Below are 15,808 nucleotides of genomic sequence, written 5' to 3' on the forward strand. Positions count from 1 at the left end.
AGCTTGTAGATCACTCTTGTTTCTCTTCAAGTCGCATAAATCTTTCGCCTTTTACTAAAGATTTCTGTAGGGAGGAACAACAAGAGTATAACTAAATTCTTTAATGCCCTGTGAAGCAGGGCTTGTCTTTGGGGGCGGGTCGGAGGAGGAAGTGACGTCGGACGCCGGTTTGACAGGACTGTCAGAGAGCGGACGCAAGTTGAATTCTTTCACTGACTGTGCCTTTGCCGTTATTAACACGGTTTATCTTTCTTTGATTATTGCTGAAGGCTGCATTGTTGGAGGAGGACAAGTAGGGGGACGTTGTACATGGCTACGGCCAGGGGAGGGGAAGGGGGGCTTAAAACTGGGACTAAACGAGGTGCTACAGCAGAAGGAGAACAGTCGGGAGGGAAAATGAGGAAAACTGACAGCACCGAGTTTAAAGTAGTGTTTAAAGTGAAGGATCCGAAAGGAGTGGGAGGGTTCAGATCAGTCAATCCTCTGAAGATTGCGGAGTCGCTGAAGTCAGTAGGCGATGTTGAAGCAAGAATCTTAGCAAACGGAATGCTTATGGTGTTGTGCAAGAGTGCCGAAACGCAGAAGAAAGCAGCTGCGGTTAAGAAAATAGCTGGGCAGAGCATTGAATTGTACGTCTCAAACAGAATTGAGGGAATCAAGGGAGTTATATATGGTGTTAGTGCTGATATAACTGAGAATGAAATAAAGGAGCAAATCAAGGGAGGAAATGTGAAGGAAGTAAAGAGATTTAAAGCACGGAGTGACGGGAACCCAAATGCTCCTGTGTTACTAACGTTTGATGGCGATAGTCTGCCACCCAGAGTTTTCATTGGATGTTTGTCTTTTCAAGTGAAAAAGTATGAGCGGCCCCCGCTTAGATGCTTTAAGTGTCAAAGATTTGGCCATGTAGCCGCCTCATGCCGCGGCAGTCAAAGGTGCACAAAATGCGGGGGGGAACATGATCTATTAGAATGCGATGTTACTGACACTAAATGCTGCAATTGTGGGGGCACGCACATGGCGTCCTTTCGGGGATGCCTACACTTTGAGAAGGCAAAGCGTGTCCAAGATGTTAAAGAGCAGCATAAGATTTCTTATGCAGAGGCACTTAAGAAGGTAGAGGGAAAAAGTGAAAATGTGTCTGTGTTTGTGGGTTCATGCTCCCAGAGCCCTGGCCCTTCCACCAGTTGCCACACCCCCTCCGTACCAGATGATTCAATTGTGGTGAAAAAAGAGAGTCTATTGGCATTTATGGTTGACGTGGTGTACGCCACTAGGCCTCCTAAGCAGGGCAAGGACCTTAGCAGGTCAGACATCATGAGGGCAGTGGTTGAGGCGGCGGGAAGGTTTTTGGGACTGGGAGCGTATGATCCCACAGAACTACATAGGTACATGAAAGATAGTCAAGTAAAGGCTCCTAAGCCACAGCAGAGTGAGACAGAGGGAAATGAGATGGATGCAACATGGGATGAACATGATCAGTAAGATCATTTTCATGTTCAGTATCCTGCAGTGGAATGCAAGGAGTTTAGTTGCCAATGGTCAAGAGCTAAAAAAGAATGTGCATACTGGTGAGGATAAGCCTGATTTGATCTGTGTACAAGAAACATGGCTAAAGCCGTGCCTAGATTTTGTTGTACCAGGCTATGAGTGTTTGCGGAAAGATCGTAAAGAAGGGACAGGGGGGGGATGTGCAATATTTGTTAGGGCAGGGGTGCAATACCAGCAGGTGGCGTTAACAACCACACTGGAGTGTTTGGCAGTGAGGGTGTGGGGGGAGCAAGGGAGGATGAATATTGTTAACTTCTATAACCCATGCCTGCCACTTAGAATAGATGAATTGGATAAAGTAGCAGAGGAGGTGGGAACTCCAGTGATATGGGCGGGAGATTTTAATTCACACAATCCACTCTGGGGAAGCAGAGACAGGGATAGGAATGGGGAAGTGATAGAGGAACTGATGGACAAGCATGGTTTGGTGTGTTTAGATGATGGGAGGCCAACCAGGTTTGACATCAGAACAGGGAGGGTATCATGCATTGATTTAACTATAGCTTCCCCAGAATTGGCTTGGAAAGGGAAGTGGGAAACCATGGAAGAAACCCCTATGGGAAGTGACCATTTCCCAATAGTGGTGGGATTTGGCCAGCCCTTGCTAGTGGAGGAAGACACTAGGCCGAGGCCACTAAACTATAATAAAGCAAAATGGGCTGAATTTGTTGAGGGGTGCATAGAGGGAATAGACAGTGTGATAGAGGACGGAACAGTTGACGAGTGGAATGATACTCTGTGCAGTATGTTAAGTGATAACATGAACCGCTGCATCCCAAGGAAAAAAGCTGTAAAACGTAAGGCTGTGCCATGGTGGAATAAAATGTGCGATGAGGCAGTGAGGGAAAGAAATAAAGCCTATAGTGTGCTAAGGAGGTACCCAGTGCAGGAAAATGCTATAGAATACAAGCGGTTAAGAGCCAAGGCCAGGAGGGTTATTAAAACGGCCAAAAGAGAGTGTTGGAGGAATTACTGCGGAAGGCTGGGGGAGGACACACCAGTAGGGGAGGTGTGGGCAGTGATCCGGCGAATGTCAGGGATTGTCAAGGGGAGAAGCATCCCAGTCCTAGAAGAAGGGGGGGTGGTTGCTACAAATGACAGTCAAAAAGCCAGCATGTGTGTGAAAAAATTCCAAGAAGTACATAGTGGGGTAAACATTGGAGAGGAGGGTATTATATTGGGTGAACTTCCGGTTAAGATGTGAAGGAGGGAGGACGCGTCCGAGCGACTCTCCGTGAATTTGACACTCAAATTGTATAAAAACCACATATTGTGAGGAAATTCGAGTTGAAAGGAGAACATAAGTGATTATAGGCACACTATGGCTTCGCGGGGCGGCAAAACTCCACAGCAGGGGATAAAGGCGCACTTTACTCGGCATAGTAAAACTACCACTACAAACAGTGGGACTAGCTTAGCCTCTCCAGCTAGTAGCTCTGTAGCTGCTAAAGAGGCTAATGCTGGTAGCATGACCGCAGCCAGCCTACCCCCAGAAATGGAGAGCCTACACCGACTCATGACCGCATCAATGGAGAATATAATAGCTCCGCTGAAGAGGACCATGGATGAAGTGAAGATAATTGTGGAGGATCAAGGCAAAAGGATCGTCGACTTGGAAGAAAACGCAACGCAGCTAACTGAACGAGTCACCGCTCTTGAGGCTATATGTGAGCAGCTCTTGACCCAGAACGAGTCACTGAACGAACGCATGGAAGACGCCTCTAACAGGTCTAGACGCTGCAACCTGCGCGTCACGAACGTACTACCGAGTCCTGGGGAAAGGAACGACTGTGTTCAATTCATGCAAAACTTTTTTGCCACAGTACTTGGGGACGTGTTCACCGAGCCACCCATACTAGACAGAGCGCACAGGATCGGTAAAGAAAATCCGGGGCCCAACCCGAGGCCTAGAGTGATGATTGTCCGCTTCCATTACTTTCAGGACAAGATGCGTGCACTACGGGCAGACAGGAGCCTGCTACAATGGAAGGGACAGAAAATTATGCTCTATCCAGATTATGCGCCAGCTACTGTGAAACTTCGTGCCACATTCACCAAGGTAAAAGCTCAAATGTGGAAGAAGAATGTCCGATTCCGCCTCGTCTTTCCAGCTGTTTTAAAGGTGGAATTTAAAAACAAAACGCATGCATTCAAGACCGCTGATGAAGCACAACGATTCTATGACCGGCGTATAGCCAGACTCCCGGACATGGAGAGAAACACAACTACCAAACCAGCGAGAAGAGGGCGCGCCACCACCCAGGAGAGAGGCGACACCGGCCGGGAGAGAGAGGAGGAGAACGGCGCTGGACTAGGCAACGAAGAGGATGGAACGCACGGGAAGAACGGTCCGGGAGGAGAGGACGAGGCGATGGGAGGCATCAGCGTGGAAGGAGAATATAACGACGAGGTGAACGACGGCGAAGAAGAAGACGGCGGCAGCGGCAGCGAGTCCGGAGACAACATGGGGGCTCTGGACGAGAATGACGGTACTGAGTAGCATTGATCCGAGAAATGGGGTAAGAACACCACTACAACTGACACTTATGTAAATAGACACATCCACGGTTGCCTGCCAAGGAAATGGACACATTGAAGGGAATAGACTGATGGGAAACGGACAGAGATTTACTTTCTTTTGGACTTTTGCAAGAACTTGGGACTCACGGGGGGGAGGGGGATGGTCAGGGGAAATAAGGGAAACGCTGGTATGGTTTATTGGTTTAGTCTATGTTTGAACTCTCATTCTATAAGATATTAGATCTGGAATCAGATAGAATACAAACCTTTTTTTTTGTTTTGTTCTGTTTGTGTGTGTGTGTGTGTATGTGGGTGTGTGTGTGTGTGGGTGTGTGCGTGTGTGTGTATCCATTCATACATATGTGTGTGGGTGCGTGCGTGAGTATCCACATCAGGACATGGATCGTGTGTGGGTGCTTTTGTGGGAATGTGGGCAAGTTCGCATGTTTTTGTATGCATATGTATGTGTGAATGGGATTTTACGTGGGTATCTGATAAACATTTAGAAGCACTACATGTTTGTAATGATCCTTTATGTATTTTACTGTAAACCTTTTTTATTTATATTTTCCACGGAGGGAGAGAGGAAAGATGACGGTATAAGGGAGAATGTATAATATTTAAGGGACTAAATTGGTTGAACATTGGATATCATACAGGCGACAAAACATTATGGAACCTGATCTGTACAGGGTTCAACTTGAATATCTTTTCATACTCTTGTGTACTAAAAGAGGGATTTGGAAGGCATTTCCCCTTCGTCTCAGCTCGATTGTTATCTCTGCTTTCACCACCTATTTCCCTCTCTCCCTCTATATTTTTCTATTTGTTTATATTTTTTATTATTTTCTATTTTATTACTCAGTTGTACTGCATATATGTTGAGGATGAGACCGATCTATATATACATCAATATTATGGATAAGTTGTTGACTTTGTTTTACACTGGACATGCTAGCGTAGAGGGGCTCCCCTGTCCTCGTTCCCGGTGGGCTTGTCTCCGGGGCGCTGTGGTGGGTGCTGCCGTAGCTGGGTCGACAGCCGGTTTAGTGTTGTGGTGCTGCGGTGGCGCCCGTTGGGGCGCTCGGGAGACAGGTCTATACGTACCCTGGTGCAATGGAAGTAGTTTGATATGCGAAATGAATACTACCACATTCCTTTTTTCAAGTGAATATATGCGTGGTTGTGGGTGAGTGCGTATATGTATTTACATGTATGTGCACATATAGGTCCGCATATATATTACCGGTTTTTCTCTGTTTTGTTTTTTTGTCTCTCATGTTCAAAAAAGAACACTGGTTACTAGGTAGTATAACTAGGAATATGCTCTCTGTCCTGATATAGATATAATCCCAGAGATTTAACTTTGATATAGAATCATGAACCGTGGATATTGATACTTTTTGTTTTCTTATTGGAACATTGACTTTTCTCCTATATACCCTCTTAGGGGTTTTTGTTTATCTTTTCTTTTATTCTAACTCACAATGTTATGGTTGAGGGACCTGTGTAGAGGAGAGTCGCTCGCTGTGCGATAGAGATAGGAAATGGTTAAAGCTAGCCAGGTTGAGGATTGGAGAGGATCACGCGAGCGAGCCTCTGTACCTTGGGGGTCATCTTTTGTTTCTTGTTTTATTTTTATTTTTATTTTCTTCATTATTCAAAAAAATTTAACTGAAACATGCAACAGACGTGATACAGGGAAGACAGAAAAAGTACGAAAGGAAAACCTTTATGCAAAGTAATGAAGTAAGGGTGGTGTCATTGAATGTTAATGGGTTAAACAATCCGATTAAGAGAAGCAAAGTCTTGGCTAAATTCAAAAAGGAAAAGATGCAGGTAATATATTTACAGGAAACGCACTTATCTAAACAGGAACATGAAAAATTCAGGAAACTCGGGTACAACAATACATTTTACAGTACATTCTTAAAACAGAGTAATAGGAGGGGTGTCGCCATATTAATATCGAACTCAGTTAAATTTGAATTAATCAAGGAAATATGTGATAAAGAGGGGAGATATATAATAGTGAAAGGGAAATTGGAAAACCAAACAGTAACGTTAATTAATGTCTATGTCCCCCCAGATAGCGGTAAATCCACGTATGAGAAAATATTTGATGTTATTAACAAAGAAGCAGAGGGGGTTTGGCTGTGTGGAGGTGACATTAATCTGACTTTGAATTATAACTTAGACACGACAAGCACGATTAGAAGTAAGGAACACATTAGCAAATATGTGAACATAATGATGAAGGAATTGGGAATAATAGACATATGGAGAGAACTACACCCGTTGGAGAAGGACTATACTCATTACTCAGCACCACATCAAATGTACAGTAGAATAGATATGTATCTGATGAACAAAGAAGAAATACACAGAGTGAAGGAGTGCAACATAGGAGTAACGGATCTCTCAGACCATAGTGCCATATACTTGACAATTCATCTAAATAGTAGGAAGAAAAACACGTTATGGAGATTGAATGTGGGCATCCTGAATAGTGAAAGTGTGATAGAATCAACAAAAAAAGATATAACCTCATATTTAGAAGAGAATGATAACGGGGAGGTGGAGCCGACAATTTTATGGGATGCTCTGAAGGCGGTCTTAAGGGGGAAGTTGATAGCTCAAACATCTTTTATGAAAAAGGCAAGATTAGAATTATATCAAAAACGAATCGGAAAATTGAAAGATTTGGAACAACAACATAAAACAGTGGGAACCTCTGAGATAATGGATCAGATTAAAGACATGAGAAAAAAAGTAAACGAAATGCTTATGGATGAGGTCGAAAAAAAGACCAGGTTTGTGAAACAAACATACTACGAGGGAGGCTCTAAAGCAACAAAGATGTTAGCTAGGAGACTGAAAAAACAACAAACATTAAATAATATTCACAAAATAAGGGACCCCAAGACCAACAACCTATTATACGATCCAGAAGCGATTGAAAACGTATTTGAAAATTATTATCGAACACTATATACACAACCAGTTGCGGCAAGAGAGGAGGAAATGGAACTTCTCTTAAATTCATTGGACCTGCCTTCATTGGGAGTTAGCCAAAACAAGATGCTAAACGCTAATATAACAATTGGGGAAATTGAAGAAGCAATACAAAGGACCAAAAATAACAAATCCCCGGGGACAGATGGCTTTAGTGCCGAATTTTACAAGACATTTAAAGAAGAGTTGATTCCCTTATTACAGACCTCCTTTAATTACACCCTTAAAAAAGGAAAAATTCCCCCCTCATGGAAAGAAGCGATTATATCAGTAATACATAAAGAAGGTAAAGATAAAGAAGACTGTAACAATTATAGACCTATTTCGCTACTGAATGTGGACTACAAGTTGTATACATCTATTATTTCAAAAAGGTTTGAAAACTTTATGTCGGATCTAATAGAGGACTGCCAAACTGGATTTATTAGGGAAAGACAAACTCAGGATAACATAAGGAGAGCCTTACATTTAGTTGATGAAATACAGAAGACAAAAACAAGTGCTATGCTCGTGAGTGTTGATGCTCACAAAGCATTCGACAGTGTAAATTGGTTATACCTGTATAAAGTAATGGAAAGACTAGGCTTTAACAAAAAATCAGTACAGATAATAAAGTCACTATACCAAGAACCATCAGCTAGAGTCAAAATAAATGGAAGTCTTTCGAAAAGCTTCAAATTGGAGAGGTCTACCAGGCAGGGTTGCTGTTTATCCCCGACGTTATTCGCATTATTTATAGAACCTTTAGCCCAACTGATTAGAGAAAACAAGGAAATTAAAGGTATACAGATTAGACATAATGAACACAAGGTGGGGCTTTTTGCAGACGATGTACTGATCTATCTCCGAGATCCAGAAGAAACATTCCCTAGATTAATGAGAACCCTCGAAGATTATGGACGATATTCGGGGTATAAGTTAAATGTCACAAAAACACAAATATTATTGTTAAACTATAACCCCTCATTAGAAATTAGAGAGACGTATAAACTAAATTGGGACCTGGAAATGGTCAAATATTTGGGAGTTAATATAACAAAGGAAAGAGATAAACTATATGAAGCCAACTATGGGTCGATAAATCTGAGGCTTAAAATGGATCTGGAGAGATGGTCAGTGCTGTGTCTGGACTTAAGCTCAAGAATAGAAATAATCAAGATGAATGTGTTGCCGAGACTCTTGTACTTGTTTCAATCCCTACCAGTAGCAGTACCACAAATACAATTTGATGAGTGGGATAAAAATATATCGAGATTCATATGGGGGGGTAAAAGACCCAGAATTAGGTTCGAAACTCTCCAGCTGCCCAAGGTAAAAGGGGGAATGGCATTGCCAAATCTGAAAGAATATTTCCATGCAGCCCAACTTCGGTATCTAGTATGCTGGTGTAGACCAGAATACGAAGCGAAATGGAAGGGAATTGAATTAGACCAGGGGAGAGATCTTATCCAAAACTTGTTGGCAAATAAAACAATAGAAAAGAGAGTAGAGGCAGAACTGAGTCCGATTACTAAATTTACAATTGGAATTTGGAATAATATCTCAAAAAAATACAAATTAGAGGATGAAAGAAAGATACTAGGATGGTTGACACGTGATCCCAATTTCAAGCCTGGGTTCGAAGATCATGGGTTTAAACAGTGGGAACGAAAAGGCTTGACGGCAATGTGCACACTGTTGGAAGATGGGCAGATGAGGAGTTTCGAAGACCTACGGGCGACATATGATCTAGACAAACATGAGTTCTTCCGGTATTTACAGATAAGGGACTACTATATTAAAAAAATTAAAAGGGCATCAATGAACCCGCTAATTAGAATAATGGTACAAGCTTATAATAATAAAAAATGTAGAGTGATCTCAGCTGTTTACCAGGGATTGATGACAAGCAAGGGGACTTCAACCATGTACATTAAAGAGAAATGGGAAAGAGGATTTGGGGAGCAGATCACTGAAAAGGACTGGTATAATATTTGTAAAACGCAGTGCACGGCCACGAGTTCTAGGGTATGGAGGGAGTTTTGCTGGAAAAACATGACTAGATACTTTATAACTCCAAAAATAAGCGGAAGAGTCGCAGCAAAGAAACAACCATGTTGGAGGCTATGTGGAAATATGGACGCTGACCACGAACATGTGTTCTGGAACTGTCCCAATATTGAAAAATATTGGTATGACGTGTGGTCAGTGATAAAAGAAGTACTACAATATGACATTCCAAAAACAAGTATGATACTATACTTGGGAAACTTGACGCAGGAATATATGCAATTCGATGATTTCTATTTAGTCAAGGTTTTGTTAGCAGCCAGCAAAAAGGCAATTACAAGACGGTGGCGTAGTAGCAGCTCACCGACCTGTGAACAGTGGCTGTGCATTGTGGAAGAACTATATGTAATGGAAAGATTTACACATAGACTCAGAATACAGGAGGAACTATTTCTTGAGAAATGGACAAAATGGACTGAATACAAAACTCAGGAAAATGACACCACAAATGCTTGATATGGAATATAAATTGACTATGTATATATTGTAAGATGTTGACCCTGTTGATATATGTATGCATGTGACAGAATAAAAATTTAAGTTTAAAAAAAAAGGAGAGGAGGGTATTGTAAAACGAAATGAGGTAATAAGAAACCAAATGTACAAACTTGAGGTGAATCAGGATAATTCTGACCCCAGTAATTTAAACTTTTCTCTGAAGGAATTACGGAGAGCAATCCAAAGAGGGCGTAAAACAGCTCCAGGGAAAGATGGACTAGGATATGAAATCTTTAAGCAGTTGGATGACATGGTGCTGTATGAGATACTAGCACTCATCAATACAGTATGGGATGAAGGCGTCATCCCTGTGGCATGGAGGCATGCAGTTGTCATCCCTATTCTAAAGCCAGGAAAGGAAGCTGCAAAGCCAGGCTCCTATAGGCCAATTGCACTCACGGCTGTGTTGTGTAAAATTATGGAGCGAATAGTGACAGATCGGCTAACATATAAATTAGAGAAGCAAGGATGGCTTACACCAATCCAGAGTGGCTTTAGATTAGGGAGGGGAACGATGGACTCTGTGCTTGCGCTTGACCTAGACATAAGGAAAGCTAAGGCCAACAAAGAATCAGTGGTCGCAGTTTTTCTCGACATTGAAAAGGCATATGACATGTTGTGGAAAGAGGGGTTGGGGGTGAAGCTGTTTAATGCTGGAATACGAGGGCGGATGCTGAACTGGATCAGGGCGTTTCTGCAAAACAGGACCATACAGCTCAGAGTCGGGGGGGCATATTCTGAAACAGTGGGGATAGATAATGGTACTCCTCAAGGGAGTGTTATAAGCCCAGTACTATTTAACTTGATGATTAATGACATGTTCCAGGAGGTGGGGGCAGGCTTTGGGCTATCATTGTTCGCTGATGATGGCGCAATTTGGAAAAGAGGGCGGAATATTAAGTTTATAACAGGGAAGATACAAGGGGCACTGGATAGAGTAGTGGCCTGGGCTGAGAAGTGGGGGTTCAAAATATCTGTGGAAAAGTCAAAATTTGTTATTTTTACAAACAAAAGGAAGACTGAAAACCTGGGGCTGAATATCTATGGCAAGCCCTTAGAGCGAGTCAAAGAGTTTAAATTCCTAGGAGTTATTTTTGAAGAGAGGTTAACGTGGAAAAAACATATAGAAAAAATAGTGAGGAAATGTGAAAAGGTGATAAATGTGATGAGATGCCTTGCTGGGAGTACGTGGGGAGCAAACAGAGACACACAAATAATGATTTACAGAGCCATGATTCACTCAGCTTTTGATTATGGGTGCCTGGCATATGGGGCTGCAGCCAAAACAAACCTAGCAGCACTGGATAGGGTGCAGGCAAAAGCGTTAAGAGTATGTAGTGGGGCTTTTTGCACAACTCCAATCCCAGCTTTGCTGGTGGAGATGGGAGAGATACCCCTAAGTTTAAGGAGAAGGAAGCTGGCTTTACACCACATAGCTAAACTATATGGGCATGACCAAGTCCATCCAGGCAAGCAGCTGCTGGAGGAGTGCTGGGAACTGGGAGGTGGGGAAAGCAGGAGTTTTGTCCATAAAATCAGAGCAGAGGAAGAAGAGCTCGGCTTGAGTGGGGTGCGCAGGGGTACGGCTGTGGTCTGGCCTTCTGTTCCACCATGGCTGCTACCAAGTGTGGAGGTTGACTTCACGATAGCAGAGAGGAAGAGGGAGAAGGGTAGTGGAGACCCAGATGAGTTGGTGAGGGAGAGGATGCAGCAGGAATGGGCAGACCATGTGCAGATCTATACAGATGGCTCCATGGACCCAAATAGTAAAAGGGTGGGGTTTGCAGTTCACATTCCCTGCCTGCAGATCACCCAGAGCAGACGGCTGCCAAATGGGGTTTCAGTCTTTACGGCAGAAATGGTGGCGTTGATATGGGCAGTAAATTGGGTTGAGGAGGTGAGACCGCAGCAGGCAGTTATCTGCTCGGACTCGGCGGCTGCGCTGATGGCTCTGCAGGGGGGGAGGCCACAGGTCAGACCAGATCTGGTCTGTGAGCTGCTGACCGCACTCTACAGAGTAAACCAAGCTGGAAGTAGAGTGGGTTTCATGTGGGTTCCAGCTCATGTGGGGGTTGAGGGCAACGAGGCTGCTGATGGTGCTGCCAAAGAGGCCCTGAGCAGGGAGGAGGTGGATGTGGGCGTCGCCCTGGGTATTTCAGAGTACCGCTCCATAATAAAGGAGGAGTTAAATATCAGGTGGCAAAGAGAATGGGAGGGGGAAACAAGAGGAAGGTTTTATTTTAATATTCAAAATAGTGTTAGGGGAGGAAGCATCACCCTGGGAAACAGAAGGGAGCAAGTCATTATGACACGGCTGAGATTTGGACACTGTGGCCTTGCAGGGGGACTGGCCCGTATTGGGAAACATGAAAATGGACTGTGTGAATGTGGGACAGAAGAAACTGTGCAGCATGTTTTTATGGAGTGTCCTATATACACAACAGAGAGGAGAGAGCTTTTTGCTGCATTACTAGATGCAGGGTTGCCCTGCATCTCACTGAGGATTATTCTGAACCCTGAGGAACATCAAAGTGCAGTGATGAAAGCAGTCATGGACTACCTGTGGAATACTGGCCTGCACCAGAAAGTGTAACTGCATAAGCTGTGGTAATACCTGAACTGAACTGTGGGAGGCAGCAATACGCCGATGGGCGTCTAGTCTGCCGGAAAGCCACAAAAAGAAGAAAGAAAAGAAAGCAGCCTGTAGATCACTCTTGTTTCTCTTCAAGTCGCATAAATCTTTCGCCTTTTACTAAAGATTTCCGTGGGGAGGAACAACAAGAGGCTTACTAAATTTTTTAATGCCCTGTGAAGCAGGGCTTCTCTTTCCTGTGAAAACAATAACAATGAGCGGTGGTTGACTGTTGCAATGTTTAGTGTGCGGTTTCAACAATACCAAGGTTGCAGCCAGTGGTGAACATGCGGTAATGGATGGATCCGGTCTCATTTAAAACTTGGAATTTCCCTGCCAATATTCAGGTCCCCAGTCAATTGACCAGTGCTTTTCTTTTTGAACTTGTTACAATCCACTTGATTTCATCGGGGGAAAGTAAATTAATTTGAACTGTCTTGGTTTTTCTAAATTTGAAACCGTAAAATGTGTTGTAAGTCAACAAAATGCACCCTGTGAGTGAAAACAGTAGTCTTGCAAATGACTTCCTCTCAGCAATTGTTAGAACGTTAAGACTATACTTTCAGGGATCATTTCTAAAGATATTGTCTTGAGAAATGTGTTTCTACAGTGAAGGTCTTGCTAACCATGATGATGAGATTAGATGTTTCTTCCTGAACATGAAGCTGACATGGAACAATGATTCTGTCATGTGTTCTTTGTCATTGATGATTGTTCTTTGCTTCTCAATGAGGTTTTGATGGAGGGAATATGTTCAGAGTGGTTACCTACATCTTTAATAAGAAAGTCTTCAAAGATGTATGGCTTATTGCTAAAATGTGACTCTTTGATTAAAGCATTCTCAGTTGGATATGAGGAGACTAGTCTTCCAATGAACAGTGGAAACAAATCGTACGGCCGCATGGCACTTAAACACCCATAACTTGAATATTTGGAAATGGAAGAAAAACTAATTAAACTGATGCCTATGGTGTTTTGGCTAAGTACCAGAACCCGTTTTGCCCGTTAAACCAAGGCGAGATGATACTTGACTAAATTCCGTGGACATTTGTAAGGTGCTGCAGCATTGCTTGGGAATGTGACTGGATACAGTTGTTGGTTAAGTAGTGTCACCTTGAAACCGTGTGTTACCTTGGTGTGGCCGGGAATGGGGTCGGCCAAAGTACATTCAGCCTGTAGATCACTCTTGTTTCTCTTCAAGTCGCATAAATCTTTCGCCTTTTACTAAAGATTTCCGTGGGGAGGAACAGCAAGAGGCTTACTAAATTTTTTAATGCCCTGTGAAGCAGGGCTTCTCTTTCCTGTGAAAACAATACATAATGAGCGGTGGTTGACTGTTGCAATGTTTAGTGTGCGGTTGCGACAATACCAAGGTGACAGCCAGTGGTGAACATGTGGTAATGGATGGATCCGGTCTCATTTAAAACTTGGAATTTCCCTGCCAATATTCAGGTCCTCAGTCAATTGACCAGTGCTTTTCTTTTTGAACTTGTTACAATCCACTTGATTTCATCGGGGGAAAGTAAATTAATTTGAACTGTCTTGGTTTTTCTAAATTTGAAACCGTAAAATGTGTTGTAAGTCAACAAAATGCACCCTGTGAGTGAAAACAGTAGTCTTGCAGATGACTTCCTCTCAGCAATTGTTAGAACGTTAAGACTATACTTTCAGGGATCATTTCTAAAGATATTGTCTTGAGAAATGTGTTTCTACAGTGAAGGTCTTGCTAACCATGATGATGAGATTAGATGTTTCTCCCTGAACATGAAGCTGACATGGAACAATGATTCTGTCATGTGTTCTTTGTCATTGATGATTGTTCTTTGCTTCTCAATGAGGTTTTGATGGAGGGAATATGTTCAGAGTGGTTACTTACATCTTTAATAAGAAAGTCTTCAAAGATGTATGGCTTATTGCTAAAATGTGACTCTTTGATTAAAGCATTCTCAGTTGGATATGAGGAGACTAGTCTTCCAATGAACAGTGGAAACAAATCGTACGACCGCATGGCACTTAAACACCCATAACTTGAATATTTGGAAATGGAAGAAAAACAAATTAAACTGATGCCTATCGTGTTTTGGCTAAGTACCAGAACCCGTTTTGCCCGTTAAACCAAAGCGAGATGATACTTGACTAAAATCCGTGGACATTTGTAAGGTGCTGCAGCATTGCTTGGGAATGTGACTGGATACCATCAGTTGTTGGTTAAGTAGTGTCACCTTGAAACCGTGTGTTACCTTGGTGTGGCCGGGAATGGGGTCGGCCAAAGTACATTCAGCCTGTAGATCACTCTTGTTTCTCTTCAAGTCGCATAAATCTTTCGCCTTTTACTAAAGATTTCCGTGGGGAGGAACAACAAGAGGCTTACTAAATTTTTTAATGCCCTGTGAAGCAGGGCTTCTCTTTCCTGTGAAAACAATAACAATGAGCAGTGGTTGACTGTTGCAATGTTTAGTGTGTGGTTTCAACAATACCAAGGTTACAGCCAGTGGTGAACATGTGGTAATGGATGGATCCGGTCTCATTTAAAACTTGGAATTTCCCTGCCAATATTCAGGTCCTCAGTCAATTGACCAGTGCTTTTCTTTTTGAACTTGTTACAATCCACTTGATTTCATCGGGGGAAAGTAAATTAATTTGAACTGTCTTGGTTTTTCTAAATTTGAAACCGTAAAATGTGTTGTAAGTCAACAAAATGCACCCTGTGAGTGAAAACAGTAGTCTTGCAGATGACTTCCTCTCAGCAATTGTTAGAACGTTAAGACTATACTTTCAGGGATCATTTCTAAAGATATTGTCTTGAGAAATGTGTTTCTAAAGTGAAGGTCTTGCTAGCCATGATGATGAGATTAGATGTTTCTTCCTGAACGTGAAGCTGACATGGAACAATGATCCTGTCATGTGTTCTTTGTCATTGATGATTGTTCTTTGCTTCCTAATGAGGTTTTGATGGAGGGAATATGTTCAGAGTGGTTACCTACATCTTTAATAAGAAAGTCTTCAAAGATGTATGGCTTATTGCTAAAATGTTACTCTTTGATTAAAGCATTCTCAGTTGGATATGAGGAGACTAATCTTCCAATGAACAGTGGAAACAAATCGTACGACCGCATGGCACTTAAACACCCATAACTTGAATATTTGGAAATGGAAGAAAAACTAATTAAACTGATGCCTATCGTGTTTTGGCTAAGTACCAGAACCCGTTTTGCCCGTTAAACCAAGGCGAGATGATACTTGACTAAAATCCGTGGACATTTGTAATGTGCTGCAGCATTGCTTGGGAATGTGACTGGATACTATCAGTTGTTGGTTAAGTAGTGTCACCTTGAAACCGTGTGTTACCTTGGTGTGGCCGGGAATGGGGTTGGCCAAAGTACATTCAGCCTGTAGATCACTCTTGTTTCTCTTCAAGTCGCATAAATCTTTCGCCTTTTACTAAAGATTTCCGTGGGGAGGAACAACAAGAGGCTTACTAAATTTTTTAATGCCCTGTGAAGCAGGGCTTCTCTTTCCTGTGAAAACAATACATAATGAGCG

General features: G+C 42.6%; 1 protein-coding gene and 8 non-coding genes across 9 annotated transcripts; all 9 read left to right on the forward strand.

Moving 5' to 3' along the window:
• The first annotated feature begins 10 nt into the window (after window positions 1–10).
• Window positions 11–123, forward strand: LOC133640169 (U5 spliceosomal RNA). Its single transcript, XR_009824072.1, has one exon. It is a non-coding gene; the product is annotated as a U5 spliceosomal RNA (small nuclear RNA).
• A 2,623-nt stretch (window positions 124–2,746) lies between these two features.
• LOC133639251 (uncharacterized) lies at window positions 2,747–4,836 on the forward strand. The gene is made up of 3 exons (XM_062032434.1): window positions 2,747–3,428; window positions 3,494–3,610; window positions 3,747–4,836. Exons 1-3 carry the CDS (start codon window positions 2,873–2,875, stop codon window positions 4,049–4,051), a joined length of 978 nt encoding a protein of 325 aa, XP_061888418.1. The 5' UTR covers window positions 2,747–2,872; the 3' UTR covers window positions 4,052–4,836.
• Window positions 4,837–12,343: 7,507 nt separating this feature from the next.
• LOC133640084 (U5 spliceosomal RNA) lies at window positions 12,344–12,454 on the forward strand. Its single transcript, XR_009823989.1, has one exon. It is a non-coding gene; the product is annotated as a U5 spliceosomal RNA (small nuclear RNA).
• A 361-nt stretch (window positions 12,455–12,815) lies between these two features.
• Window positions 12,816–13,029, forward strand: LOC133640053 (small nucleolar RNA U3). Its single transcript, XR_009823960.1, has one exon. It is a non-coding gene; the product is annotated as a small nucleolar RNA U3 (small nucleolar RNA).
• A 418-nt stretch (window positions 13,030–13,447) lies between these two features.
• Window positions 13,448–13,558, forward strand: LOC133640126 (U5 spliceosomal RNA). Its single transcript, XR_009824030.1, has one exon. It is a non-coding gene; the product is annotated as a U5 spliceosomal RNA (small nuclear RNA).
• Window positions 13,559–13,920: 362 nt separating this feature from the next.
• On the forward strand, window positions 13,921–14,134 carry LOC133639976 (small nucleolar RNA U3). Its single transcript, XR_009823896.1, has one exon. It is a non-coding gene; the product is annotated as a small nucleolar RNA U3 (small nucleolar RNA).
• A 422-nt stretch (window positions 14,135–14,556) lies between these two features.
• Window positions 14,557–14,667, forward strand: LOC133640085 (U5 spliceosomal RNA). The gene has a single exon (XR_009823990.1). It is a non-coding gene; the product is annotated as a U5 spliceosomal RNA (small nuclear RNA).
• A 361-nt stretch (window positions 14,668–15,028) lies between these two features.
• LOC133639964 (small nucleolar RNA U3) lies at window positions 15,029–15,242 on the forward strand. The gene has a single exon (XR_009823884.1). It is a non-coding gene; the product is annotated as a small nucleolar RNA U3 (small nucleolar RNA).
• A 422-nt stretch (window positions 15,243–15,664) lies between these two features.
• LOC133640086 (U5 spliceosomal RNA) lies at window positions 15,665–15,775 on the forward strand. The gene has a single exon (XR_009823991.1). It is a non-coding gene; the product is annotated as a U5 spliceosomal RNA (small nuclear RNA).
• Window positions 15,776–15,808: the final 33 nt, after the last annotated feature.

This window comes from Entelurus aequoreus, linkage group LG22 (assembly GCF_033978785.1).
Source record: "Entelurus aequoreus isolate RoL-2023_Sb linkage group LG22, RoL_Eaeq_v1.1, whole genome shotgun sequence".
Lineage (NCBI taxonomy): Eukaryota > Metazoa > Chordata > Actinopteri > Syngnathiformes > Syngnathidae > Entelurus > Entelurus aequoreus.